We start from the raw sequence: 12646 nt of genomic DNA, 5'->3' as shown, positions 1-12646 counted from the left end.
TTGAAAGTGGAAAAATATGTGGAAAAGTCATTGAAATGTGATGAAATGGCAGAAATGGGAGTGATGTAGCAAAAATGCATTAAAAAGGAATAATATGGCAAGAAAAAAATGATGAAAATAGGTTATTATATGGCAAGTGTGGTGCAGTTGCAGAAAAAAGGTGAAAATAAGCAAAAATGGGCTCCAATTGTTCAAAAAATATTCTTGGTTTCTTGAGGGCATCTGGCGACCCCCTCTCAGTGTCTCACGACCCCAAATGGGGTGCCAACCCCAAGGTTGAGAACCTCTGACCTAGTGTAAAAATTAATATACAGTTATAGTGTATGCATGTGAACCCCAACAGACATACTGTACATCTCTTTGACTGTGAGTGTCAACGCATGTGACCTAGGAAGTGGTAGGAATAGGCTTTATTTTGAAAGTCCAAAAAACTGTTAATATTTAACATAAAAAATGTAATACACTTGGTTATTTTTCATTCATAATTGATCTGTATCCCATTGTGTTTAAATATTTAAAGGAGGTTTATTCACAGACATTGTCGGGTACTGGTTTGCATTCCTCACAGATATATTTTATTTATCTTAATTTTATTTATGAAGTGGAGTGGTCAAAGTCCATTCTTGCTTAGGGCACCGAATGACCTAAAGCCGGCCCTGGTTATGAGTCAGGAAACAAATGACAAAGTGATGGAAAAGGCAGAGGTTTGCACAGAGTTAATAAAGGTTTTGCTTTTATGATGTGATTTTTTTTTTTTGTCTCTATATAGTCCATTTTCATTTAACATGCACGCCCGATTCCCAAATGCACAAACCAATGCATACTCAATTTGCACAGACTAGTTAATTTCCTACTGACTTTCAAAGTGGTGCAATATAACAGTGTTTTGAATGGTTAAAAACAACACCCCAGAGGATTTTGCGGCACTTTAAAAAAAAATTTAAAAATTAAAAAAATAAACAAACAAGGATTTTGCCCTTTAAAGGAAGGGAATTAGTGCAGTGGTGAGTTTGTCTTTATGTGCCATCTGGTCATGAGCGTCCCATGATGAGGATTATAGAGGTTGAACTAATCCAGCCCTGAGAGACAGATTTTTCCTCAGATTGTTTACATGTATGTTGTTGAAGTATGATTCAGTTGGCACTGTACAAAATACTCAATGAAATATGTATATATTGTTCTCTTTTCAGTTAACAGTACAAATATGAGAAGGGGAACTAAATTCAGTGAGATGTTTGACAAAAGATAAGCTATAGTGGAATTACTTGGTAGCATCAGGAAAAGTTAGACCTTACATCCCTCCTTTTAACCAACAACATACCTTTAGGATATTTTTCTTTAATAGAAATATTCATTTTGTAGATTTTGGCTAAAAAAAACAACTCCTGTTATTATACAGACAGTTTTTTAGGTTGTTCTTTTGTTACACAACAGCATTTAGCAAAGAATTAAACACTGGGATTAATAAAAGCAAATGATATTTAAAGAATAAAGGGTTTTACACGTTTCATTTATCACGTTTAGCCATTTAGGAAGGATCCCTGTGTTTTTTTGATTGTTCTGATACATAAAAATCACAAAAATCACTCAAAAACCACTTAGGTTTAAATAACAATGGGTTTTTGTTTGTTTTTATTGTGGAAAGTTTTATCAGACACAATTGTGCAAGACACAAATGCAAAAAAATTAGAAATAAAAAGTAAATAAAACTCACAATGAAATGAAGTGAAATAATCTGTAGGCAGGAACCAACAGTGTGTCTCATGCAGGACACACTTGGGAGAGTTTATTATGCATTTTATTACTTTAAAACAAATTTGAGGTTTTTAAGACAAAGTCACTCATTTATAGGAATACTCTTTTTGTTAGAAACAAATATTAAAAAGACATGAACCACATTTATGAACAATTACACAATTATTTCCTATAGTAACAAGCATTTCCTGAATCTGTAACACTGAGAAAATCAAACATGAACCACTGTTGCATGAGGCCCGTTTTTTATTGTTATTGTTATTAATATTATTTTTCACAAGATGTCATGCAGTAATCTGAACAATCACATCTACATAGACTTTCAGGCAATGAAAAGTCCGTTTATTGAGTAATGAAATAGATAAACTCCACCTTACATGAGTTTTTCACAGTATACCTGCAGCACCATCACATCGGTACCCCTACGTTTTGTGAACACATGCTGAGCAGCATCCCTATTATTGGTAAAGTACAGACTATAAATAATTGCTGGTTGTTTACTCCAGGACAGAATGGGAAAAAACCATGAGAAACCTTGTAAATGTAACACTTACAGATTTGTGTCTGTGGCTGATATTTCACAAATGGGAGTTGAATAAAAATGTGTCAAACACCAAAAAGCAGATGACAAAATCTTCTTCAGTCTGTTGTGCTCACTTTTGTGACATCATTTTCACAAACTCTGTTGAAACAATAAACAAAATGACAAGCTGATTAAAAACTATGACCCATTATCAGGTGTTATCACAGTTGAACAACATGTCAAACAATGGGCCCTCACACATCATTAGTATGTTTTGCTCATGCACATTGCAGTGAAATAAAGGAATTGTTGTAAATCACAAATGTTTTTTTTCTCATGGTGCTATCCCCCCTTTTTTTTTTTTTTTTAGTTTATCTGTGTTTTTCTCATTTTAGGGACATGTCAATTTGCATCTCACCTTCAAAGTCCACCGTCCCGTCTCCGTTGTTGTCAGCTTCTTTCACCACCGCTTCAATCTCATGTTTACTGGTGTGCTCGCCCAACAACTTTTGCATAGCATGTTTTAGCTCAGCAGATGTGATGGAGCCATCCCCATCTATATCAAACTGCAACACAGCAAAGAAGGTTATTGGTTCAGTTCTATGGGGTGCAGAATGAAAAACTCTGTCGCTGTTTCATAGCCATCATATGTTGAACATTTAGCCCACTTTTTTCAAATTCATTTAAAACAACATGTTCTATGTATATCATTGTTAAAAATGTGTAAACATGAAAAATACATCTAAATGTAAAAGTTAAATATAAATGTCAAATATAATATAATGTTAACTGTAAATACAAATGTTAAATCTAAATCTAAATGTTAAAGCAGTCAACAAGTGTAAAGCTAAAGAGTTAAAAATTCCATAAAGTAGGTAGTGGCCCCGCCCACACTCCACACACCCCACCACTCACTTAGCCACAGTTGGTGACAGGCACTGACCTGCCGACTTTGCATCAATTTTAAATATTTAGCTTTACGCTTGGTGACCGATTAAATATTTAGATTCAACATTTAGATATGAATTTAACATTTACATTTAACATTTAGATTTAACATATAGATTTAACATATAGATTTAACATATAGATTTAACATATAGATTTAAATTTAACATTTAGATTTACAGTATGTGTACACATTTTTAACAATAAAATAGAACATGCTGTTTTACATTTCTGTCTCAAATGAAAGAAAAATGAGCTAAATGTGAGAAAAGTGAGTTAAATGATTAAAAAAGTGACCAATTTTTATGTTCGGCACCCCATACAATTCTCTCGGGATTCTTAAAACTTTTGGAATTCACAATATTATCTAAAAAGAATAAAGCTTTCATTTCACTTGACATGTATTTGGTCCTAAAAACACAATTGGCCATGTTTACATGAGAGCTTTAATTCCCCTTTAATTCAGAATAAAAGTCAAATCCTCTTTAAACTGACCTTGTAAACACTTAATTCCGAATGAAAATGGTAATTCAGAATTAAACTTAAATCCAAATTAGGTGGCTGGTTTATTCCGATTTGAATCCCGAATTACAGTAAATACTTCCACGCTCTTTTCCGATTTAAGCTAATTCCGGTCGTTCTGCGCAGGCTTGTCTTGTAATAATTAATTCAGTAAACATGATGTAACTGTGGCCATTGTGAGGTGACCAACAGTGAAAGGGTGAATTGTTAGTTGGAGTTCACCTCTTTGAAAGCGTCCTTCAGCTCCTTCAGCCCAATCATTCCAGCTGTTTCGTTGAGAAGTTTTGGAGTCATCAGATCCACAAAATCTTCAAAGTCCACACGTCCTCCCACTACATGTCATGAATGTCATGCTATAAAAGTCTGAAAATCCTTTTACAACTTTATTTTAATTCTTCATAAATGTCAGGATAAAAAAGAATGAAAAACATTTTATTCAGCATGACTTTCATTTAAAGCCTTTACTCACTTTTCATGTTAATGTTTTGTCCCAGTTCTATCAGCTCCATCTCTGTCGGCATGTATCCCATGGTCCTCATGAGGTTTCCCAAATCTTTGCAGGTTATGAAGCCATCCTTGTCCTTATCAAACTCTACAAACGCTTCACGTAACTCTACAGAGAAGGCAGAGCACATTTAACATTTGTACGGTACCTGATTTGAAGCAAAATTTGAATTTCACCTTCAATCTCCTCACTTGTCAGAGCCTTCGACTGCAAAACACAATAAAATTAAAGTTAATAAGTTGAAAACTTTTAAAAAGAAATCAAAAGAAATCAGACAGAGTATAAATACAGACATACAGTTTTTAAATCTGGAGTTGCTGATTATGTAATAGCATGTGAGCAGAATTATTATTCTTACAGAATTGCTGATGTTGCAGTTAATTTAAGTTGAGTTGATTTTAACGTGCCCTTAGCCAAAAAAGAAAAAAAAAAAAAAAGAAAAAGCGAGAGACATAAACAAAGATGCTTAAACAGCAAATCAGCAGCACAGGTTCCCTATTCAACTTTTATAGAGCTCCTCTCTTGTGTCCTACCTAAAATAACTACCTTTAATTTAGAGATTCACAAAAGACGGTTCTCTTTCTGCACAGTTTGCATGCATACGAATGAAAAAAAATAAATATGTTTTTTCTATTGTTTGTCGGGTGCAGCCACTACGGATGTGGATTAGAGACAATTTTGATGGAGAAAATAATTTTGGGCAAATCAGGAATAAATCTGAAATGTCAAGATTAAAGGTAAAATTTTGAAAATGAACTCAAAATACAATATTGTGATAAAAGTCAAAGGTTTGTTAATGAAGTCAAATCTACAGAAGCTGACGAGCGTTGTAATCTCTATAAGGACTTTGAAGAGATATTGCCAAAAACGTAAGAAGGAAAAACCAGTGAAGTTTGGAAGAGGTGGAGCATTCAGTCCATCTGTGATTAGGGACAGTTTTAATGGAGACTGTTGTCATAGATTTTACCTTAATAGCTAACCTTTTTATCAGTGTATTTCGAGTTTATTTTCAAAATTTCGACTTTAATCTTGTTTTTTTTAACTTTGATCTCAACATTACATTTAAATTTTATTCCCGAAATTTCACTTAAATCTTGACATTTCGACATTATTCTCGACATTTCGACTTTATTCTTCATCTGCCCAAAATTATTTTCTCCATCAAAATTGGCCCTAATCCTATTCCGTAAACCGCAGTATTTTGAAGCGTGAGAACTAACTTTCACCAAAGTCAAGATGTAGCTATGGAGTGAAAAATAATATGAGTTTATGATTGAAATGTAAATCTAATATCTAAATTACACATTTAAAAAAATAAAAGTGAGCGAATGAGAGAGAGAGAGTGAGAGAAAGAAAAATGAGTCACTAAAGTCAACAAGTAGCAAAGTTTTGGAGTATAATGTGAAAAACAATATACAATTTAATATCTAAATAAGACATTTAAAAAAAATAGAATAATTGTAATTGCAGCACAAAATCATTCCCAAAATATTTATAAAAATACAAGTTTTAAACAGTACCATGAAAGCAGTATATAGGAGCAGACTTACTTGTCTTTTCTTTCCCCCTCTGAGAAAAATACAGGCTTGTTTGACGCTCATGATGACAGACTCAGACCAGATTTGAGCTCCTGATCTTTCTAAACGTCCTTGTTGTATGTCACTCTCGCTTTTGCTTTTTCCTCTTCAGTCTGAGCGCGTGTGTGTTTGTGTGTGTGTGTGTGTGTGTGTATGCCTGTGTGCGTGTAAACCTCCCACTATAGTGATCTGCATATGCCAGAGAGGAGGGATGAGGGTCTCATGTGGATTATCTCTCCAGCTTTGGTCTGGAAACAGTGCTCATCTTAATGCTGTGCTGCATATACATCATATCACCTCCGTGGTTCAACATTAGTGTCATTTTCCAATGTGGACAGTATGTTCATATGGTTTCCAGTTTTGTTTTGGCAGATTAGTGAAAACTACTTCAGGCATTATTGCATGTGAAAAGCTGCTGGTGTACATTTAAAAACACATTTACATTGAATTCACTAGAGAGAGGATTTGTTTGCTTTAGCACACAAGCCCTGATAAAATTCTAATGAATTATGGCAACATGTCAACATCTCTATGAAATACAATGTCAACCCTTTATGTAATCATCAAAGTGGATATTCAGAAACACTTAAATCAGATTGTAAAGAGAGATTCTATACACAAAGGTCCAAGTATTACTGGTATACTGTATATGGATGCAGACTATGGTTTAGATTAAACACAGAGCAGCTGGATGCAGTTGTAAAGGGGTCGAATATGAAGAAGTTGGATGTTAACTGGGCTGTAGATTTTAGGCAGTAAAACAAGAAATTTCAACAATAAGGTCGCACTTTGACTTATAAATGATACATAAAGTATGCAAGGCACCGACAACATCCAAGCAATAAGTGACAGATATCAGTCCCTGCAATAGGATTCTGCATATCCTGGTTGCCTTTTTTTCCATGCACACGGAGCTCTTCTTCTCTTATTAATGGCGTCTATGAAACAGAAAAGTGAGAACTGTCGCTCCCTGTCGTCACAGCTTTTTCCGGGTCACAGATTTAATTAATCATCTCTCAGTAAACAAGAGGTTTACATTGATTTTTTTTTACTTTTACTAATTTTTAGATCAACATAAAGCAGCAAAGTTGTCATTTTGACTGAAAAAGCTGCTAAATGATCCTGTATGCTTCACTCCAATTGAACTCAATGGACTAAAAGGTGCTAATCACGTCAACAATGTGGGGACGTGTTTCTGTTATTATTAGATGTATCCCACTTGTCATTTATGATTGTATTAAAGTCCCCAGCACTTGTGATTCTGTGGTTATCAGCTCCAGAACTTTTTTAATTATGTTTGATCACTTTGCAGGGGTAGGTATACACAAGGAAAGTAATCAGTTTATTCTCTATTTTCCCTTGTACTAAAATACATCTGCCCTCATTATCCCGTATCTCAATAATCAATTCAAAATGGATGAAATTATGAATTAATATTGCCACTCCTCTTTTATTACCTCCTTTATGAGCGCTATAAAAAGTATTCTTAGATCCAAAACCTTTCAATTTTTCATGTTTGTTCTGAGAAAGATTTTTTCCCTTCTTATTTTGTCATCACTCTGCTTCTTTTCACTGGGTTATTTAGGCCATTCACATTCCAAGTTGCTATTCTGAAAACGCTGTACCCCATCATAATAGTTGACTCTATTTTACCTGTTCCTTCAGCATTAACATATTGACTGTGACAGTAACAAAAATATTAACAAGAATCTGAACATGAACAGTAGAAAACAAGAACATGTGGACTTCCAACCTCAGGGACTTACACTGCCCTCCCATCTTCACAAACCTCATCAGTCCTTCCTCCAGTAGGACCTCCCTCTTTGATACAAGCTCAATGGGGAAATATATAATAATAATAATAATAATAATAATAATAATAATAATAATAATAATAATAATAATAATAATAAAACAAAATAAGATCAAATAACAGGGGAGGGTTGGGGGTAGATTTTGTGTAGAATAATTGAAGTTGTAACATGTAACTCCATTCAATGTCCATATTTATTGCCTCTGAAAATCTCTGAGCCTCTCTCGGACCCATTCCGTGCAATCTTTGTCTCTTTATCAAAGACAAAATACTTTCAAGTATTGCCTTCTTTAATGCCCTATATATACACGAATGTTGTTACGGCGTGACCTCCCTTCTAGGTCTGTAACTTTTGCTTGTAAGAGTCTCTGTGGTTTAAGAGAAAAAAGCAGAGCCTCTTTTAGCTCAGTGTTACCCGGGATTTCCACTGGATACGTCTCCGCTGCGCCACGGCACCGATCCGGTTTTTCACCGCTGCCCGCCGTCCGGTAATCCACACCGGTTGTGTTTTGAGTGAGCCGCGGTGCACTCAAAACGTTGTGGCCATTTTGCATTTGTGGTGTGACCTTTTTGCGTTTGTGTTCATTTCTTTAAATGCATTCACCTGCCACTTCCCAGCCACCGGGATTTGCAACGGAAGTGTTTCCGACGAACCGGTATTACAGACGGACACGTTTCTGGCGGATGTTTTGAACCCGCCCAAACAGAGATGAACAAGAGGAAGACATCGAAACACGTATGAATGTAAGTGAAAGTTGATTAGGATACTCTTATATTTTTCATATTAGGCTATCATATCATAATACCGGTCCGTCGGAAACACTTCCGTTGCGAAACCCGGTGGCTGGGAAGTGTCAGGTGAATGCATTTAAAGAAATAAACTCAAATGAAAAAAGGTTACAACACGAATGCAAAATGGCCACAACGGACGTATTTTCACAACGGAAGTGTTTCCACCTTTTTGCACCTTTTTGCATTTGGGTTCGTTCCTGTAAATGCATTTCCCTGACACTTCCCAGCCACCGTAGATATATGATATAAATCTCAATAATTTCATCAAATAAAGTCTGACCAGAAAGACAATTCTGGGTTAAATTTGCTGATGCAAAATGCCACACAGGCTCATTTATTAGCAAACAGCTGCACAATATGAGCACTCAGAAATCCATTTAACTGATCTTTACATGCTGTTCTGAGAAGTAAAAGCAGCAACCCCTAAAACTAGTATTTTGATACATAATAAGCTATATATATATAAAATATTATATTGTTCTATATCGCAAAAATAGAAAACTCGATACATCTTGAATCTCGATATATTGCCCAGCCGTAATTCCTAAATTACAAAACAGCCTAAATAAAAACATAAATGTGTATATGAATCACATGTGTTTATACTTACAGTTTATATACAAGTCAACGCGTTGCATATTTACTGTTAATTTTACATTGTTTGTCTTTAAGTTGGACACTGACATTTTATTTTCAATATATATTTTCTCTATATTCACTCACTCATGTGGTTCTCTGGTATTCACTAATGACTTATTAGACACATTTATTGCAGACTTTACATTCTTTAACACTTTTTGAAAGTGTATATTTGTGGAGCTTGTGATTGGCTGATTTTTCATGCTGATTTACGTTGTACCTTCTGCTGTGGGAGACGTTAAAATCTCAGTTACTAATCTTACAGAACATGTAACTGCGTCCCATCCTGCTGCTCTTTAGGAAGGTAAACTCTCTGTCACATTTCATAACATATTTAGACCAGTTCTTTGTTTTTTTTGCTGGAGTGTCTTCATTCATCATCTCTTTTCTGAGTTGTTTCCGGGTTTGTTGCCGCTTTCTGCACTAATCTCGCGGGAATTGCCATCCAGTCCATTTCAGGTGGCAATTCTTGCGAGGCCAGTGACGGCGTTCAGTTAAGTAAGGCATCTTTTAATTATTACTACAGTAAAATACGGGACATTTACGGGAAAATACTAATACGGTGTTACGGTGAAATTTACGGTTACTTCGTCTTTGACTTGAAAACACACTCTGTGGTGATAAATGATGAAGACCAGACAGGAGAGATGATGAAGTAATAAAAAATGATATAATCTAAACTAAATAAAAAGGTACAAAGCGGGATAGACAAAGCAGTGGTCTACCCTGGCCAGGGGAGAGTGCGCGAAGAAGGGGCCAAATGTTCCTTTCACACACATTTATACCCCACTGTCCCACCTCCCCCCTTCCACAGACAACAAAGAAGAGACCAGGGGGGGAGGTCAGTCTGCTGGAGGTCACACCTCCGATGTCGGGGTGAAAGTTCGATGTGTGTGTGTGTGGGTGTGTGAGTGAGTGTGTATGTATGTGTGTGTGTGTGTGTATGTATATGATGTGTGTGTGTGTGTATGTGATGTCTGGGGTGGGTTTGAACGTGCTCTGGCCTTGGAGATTAAACTGAGGCCAACTGACATTCCTTTAGAGAAGCTGTATTATGGGAGTATGGGCCCACTGACTTTGCAGGAAGAGGAAAAGACATCAGACAGGCGTGGAAAGTTACAAATTGGGGTATTAAGTTGAATGAGATCAAAGAGCAAATATATGAGTATACATAATTAATCAATTTTGCCACCACAATCCACCCTTTTTGGACAAAGTCCAACACAAAAAAAAAAGAAGCAAAATTAATTAGTAAAATGTTTAACCTTAGCAACGCACAGTCCAAACTCATAAAACTTAATTAAACAAAGTTAGTGTAACTTTAGCTCAACCCCTCGTAGTCCATTGGACAAACAATGGTGACCGGGAAAGGCTTGCGATCGGTATTTCTCCCACGACGTCCTCAAGGTTGGATTTCAATGTTTCAACAGACCATATGCCTCGTAAGAAAGATCACCTTTGTGACCCCCTGAGGTCTTTTCTTTCGATTCTAACTTTCAAAGCAAACAAAAGGCTCCTCAAAGCACTGCTCCCGATCCGGAGGAAAGGAAACGCTCCCTGGCACTGCTCCCGAAGAGAAGAAACAGCTCTCGAAAGCGCACCTCTTTACTGCGGTTCCTCGTTCGGTGGTGATGTCGGTTCTTCCTCCGTTGGGCCAGTCGCCTCAAGATCAGGGTCGGCTGGTGTTGGCACCTTTCTGCAGTGTGATGCGTGAATCCACGTGGCTCGCTCTGCGACCTTTTCCGTCTCGCGTTGTGCATGATCACAAAGTCACCTGGAAGAATGTCATGGAGGTTCTCGGTGGTAGTCAGTGGGAGGGCCGCTCGTACTCTGGACCTGTTGAGAGTAAGAATCGTGGAGAGTTGTGCACAGTATTTTATCAAACTGTCGTCCTGGAGAGCTGTCTCAGCCCAGGACGAAACAGAGGGGGATAGACCTACATTGGGTGGCCGCCCAAAAAGGATTTCAAAGGGTGAAAGTTTAGATTTTGGATGGACCTGTTGTCTCATCTGAAGGAGGACAAGCGGTAAAGCTTTGATCCAGTTCAGTCCTCCATGCACTTGTTTAACCTGTTTTTCAGAGTACCGTTAGATCTTTCTACGGCCCCAGCAGACTCAGGGTGATAGCTGCAGTGTTTTCTAAGATCCATGTCTAATCTCAGCCCTAACGCTGTTATCACCTGGCTGACAAAATATGTGCCGTCATCAGAAGAAATTTTGTATGGAATGCCCCATCTAGGAATGATGTCTGTTAGCAGTGCTTTGGCAACTGCTGTGGCTGTCTGCTGTTTGGTTGGGGAGGCCTCAATCCATTTAGAGAACATGTCTATGATGACCAAACGGTGCTTCTTTCCCTCACATGGTGTTAGCTCAACAAAATCCATCTGCAGGTGATGTAAAGGCATGGATGGCTGAGGATGGGCTGTCTGGCTAGTCAATGGTTTCTTTCTGCCTGGGTTGTTTTTAGCACAGATCATACATTTCTGACAAAACTCGGCTGCAAAGGAAGAAAATCCCTTTGTGTACCACACTGTCTGAACAGCAGATACCATACCACCCTTTGACACATGGGCTTGACCGTGTGTCAATTTAGCATAAGCAGGGAAAAGAGCAGTCGGTAGGCAAGGTTTTGAATCGGGGCCATACCAAACCCCACTCACCTGGTGACAGTCTGAGGCCTGCCATTTGCGGCGGTCGGCTGGTGTGACAAAGGCGGAGAGTTCGGACAGAGAAGGACATGCAAGTCAGACGGAAAGTGTGGAGCGTGACTACATGTCTTCTCAAGATGAATGCATACAATTGGGAGACATGGAGATGTGAGAAAGCCAAATAAGTTTAACCAAATAAATAATTGTTATTTATTTAAATTGTTTGTATCGGGTTTTATTTTTCTTTGCTATCTCTTATTTATGAAGGATAAATCTTATTCTATCCTTTATTTATTCTAAATAATGTTAACACTCCACACCTAATAACATAACCTAGTTATTTTATAGAGTTGAATTTGTCAGTTCATTCATTTCTAAATTGGTGGCAAAAGTGTCTCCTATTCTGTGTCTGAACCAGAGTTAAGCAAGATTATTGGCACTTTTAAGGTTAGACAGAATTAAAGTTAAGTTGAGTCGAACAATCATATTGTCCTTTGCTCTCTGCATTTATCCCATTCGTAGGAGTTACTTAACTTTAAACTATCTCATTTATATCTATCAATTATTAAGAATTTCAGGAGGACCCTCTTTAAATCTCAGGCGACCAAGATTGGGCCACCAACCCAATGTTGAGAACTTTTATTTTACTCTTAAAAATGTCTAAACCCAGTGAAAGTGTTTTATGGTCTTGCACGCTAAATGCTGGTGGGGGAAGAAAATGGTTGGAGGGTTTTGAGGTATATCATTTTCCTATAATAAAATATCAATCAAAAATCAGAGAGACGTTGGCCCTCTCCCTTCCCTTTTTTTTACATAAGAATACATTTGGTTTCTTAAAACCATATGATAAATATTGGAAAATCACTTATCTGATCAATTTGGATCTGTCTCCGTTTTCCTCTCTCTTGTGTCCGCCTGCTTTTGT

General features: G+C 37.0%; 1 protein-coding gene across 1 annotated transcript; it reads right to left on the bottom strand.

Moving 5' to 3' along the window:
• Positions 1–2214: 2214 nt before the first annotated feature.
• On the bottom strand, positions 2215–5934 carry LOC114468873 (calcium-binding protein 5-like). Its single transcript, XM_028456008.1, has 6 exons — positions 5804–5934; positions 4430–4460; positions 4218–4361; positions 3971–4080; positions 2697–2844; positions 2215–2437 (listed from the first exon to the last, which is right to left on the bottom strand). The coding sequence occupies exons 1-6, from the start codon at positions 5852–5854 to the stop codon at positions 2409–2411; spliced, it is 513 nt and encodes a 170-aa protein (XP_028311809.1). The 5' UTR covers positions 5855–5934; the 3' UTR covers positions 2215–2408.
• Positions 5935–12646: the final 6712 nt, after the last annotated feature.

This window comes from Gouania willdenowi, chromosome 8, assembly GCF_900634775.1.
Source record: "Gouania willdenowi chromosome 8, fGouWil2.1, whole genome shotgun sequence".
In the NCBI taxonomy this organism is placed as follows: Eukaryota; Metazoa; Chordata; class Actinopteri; order Blenniiformes; family Gobiesocidae; genus Gouania; species Gouania willdenowi.
This window is presented reverse-complemented; position numbering and strand designations above follow the sequence as displayed.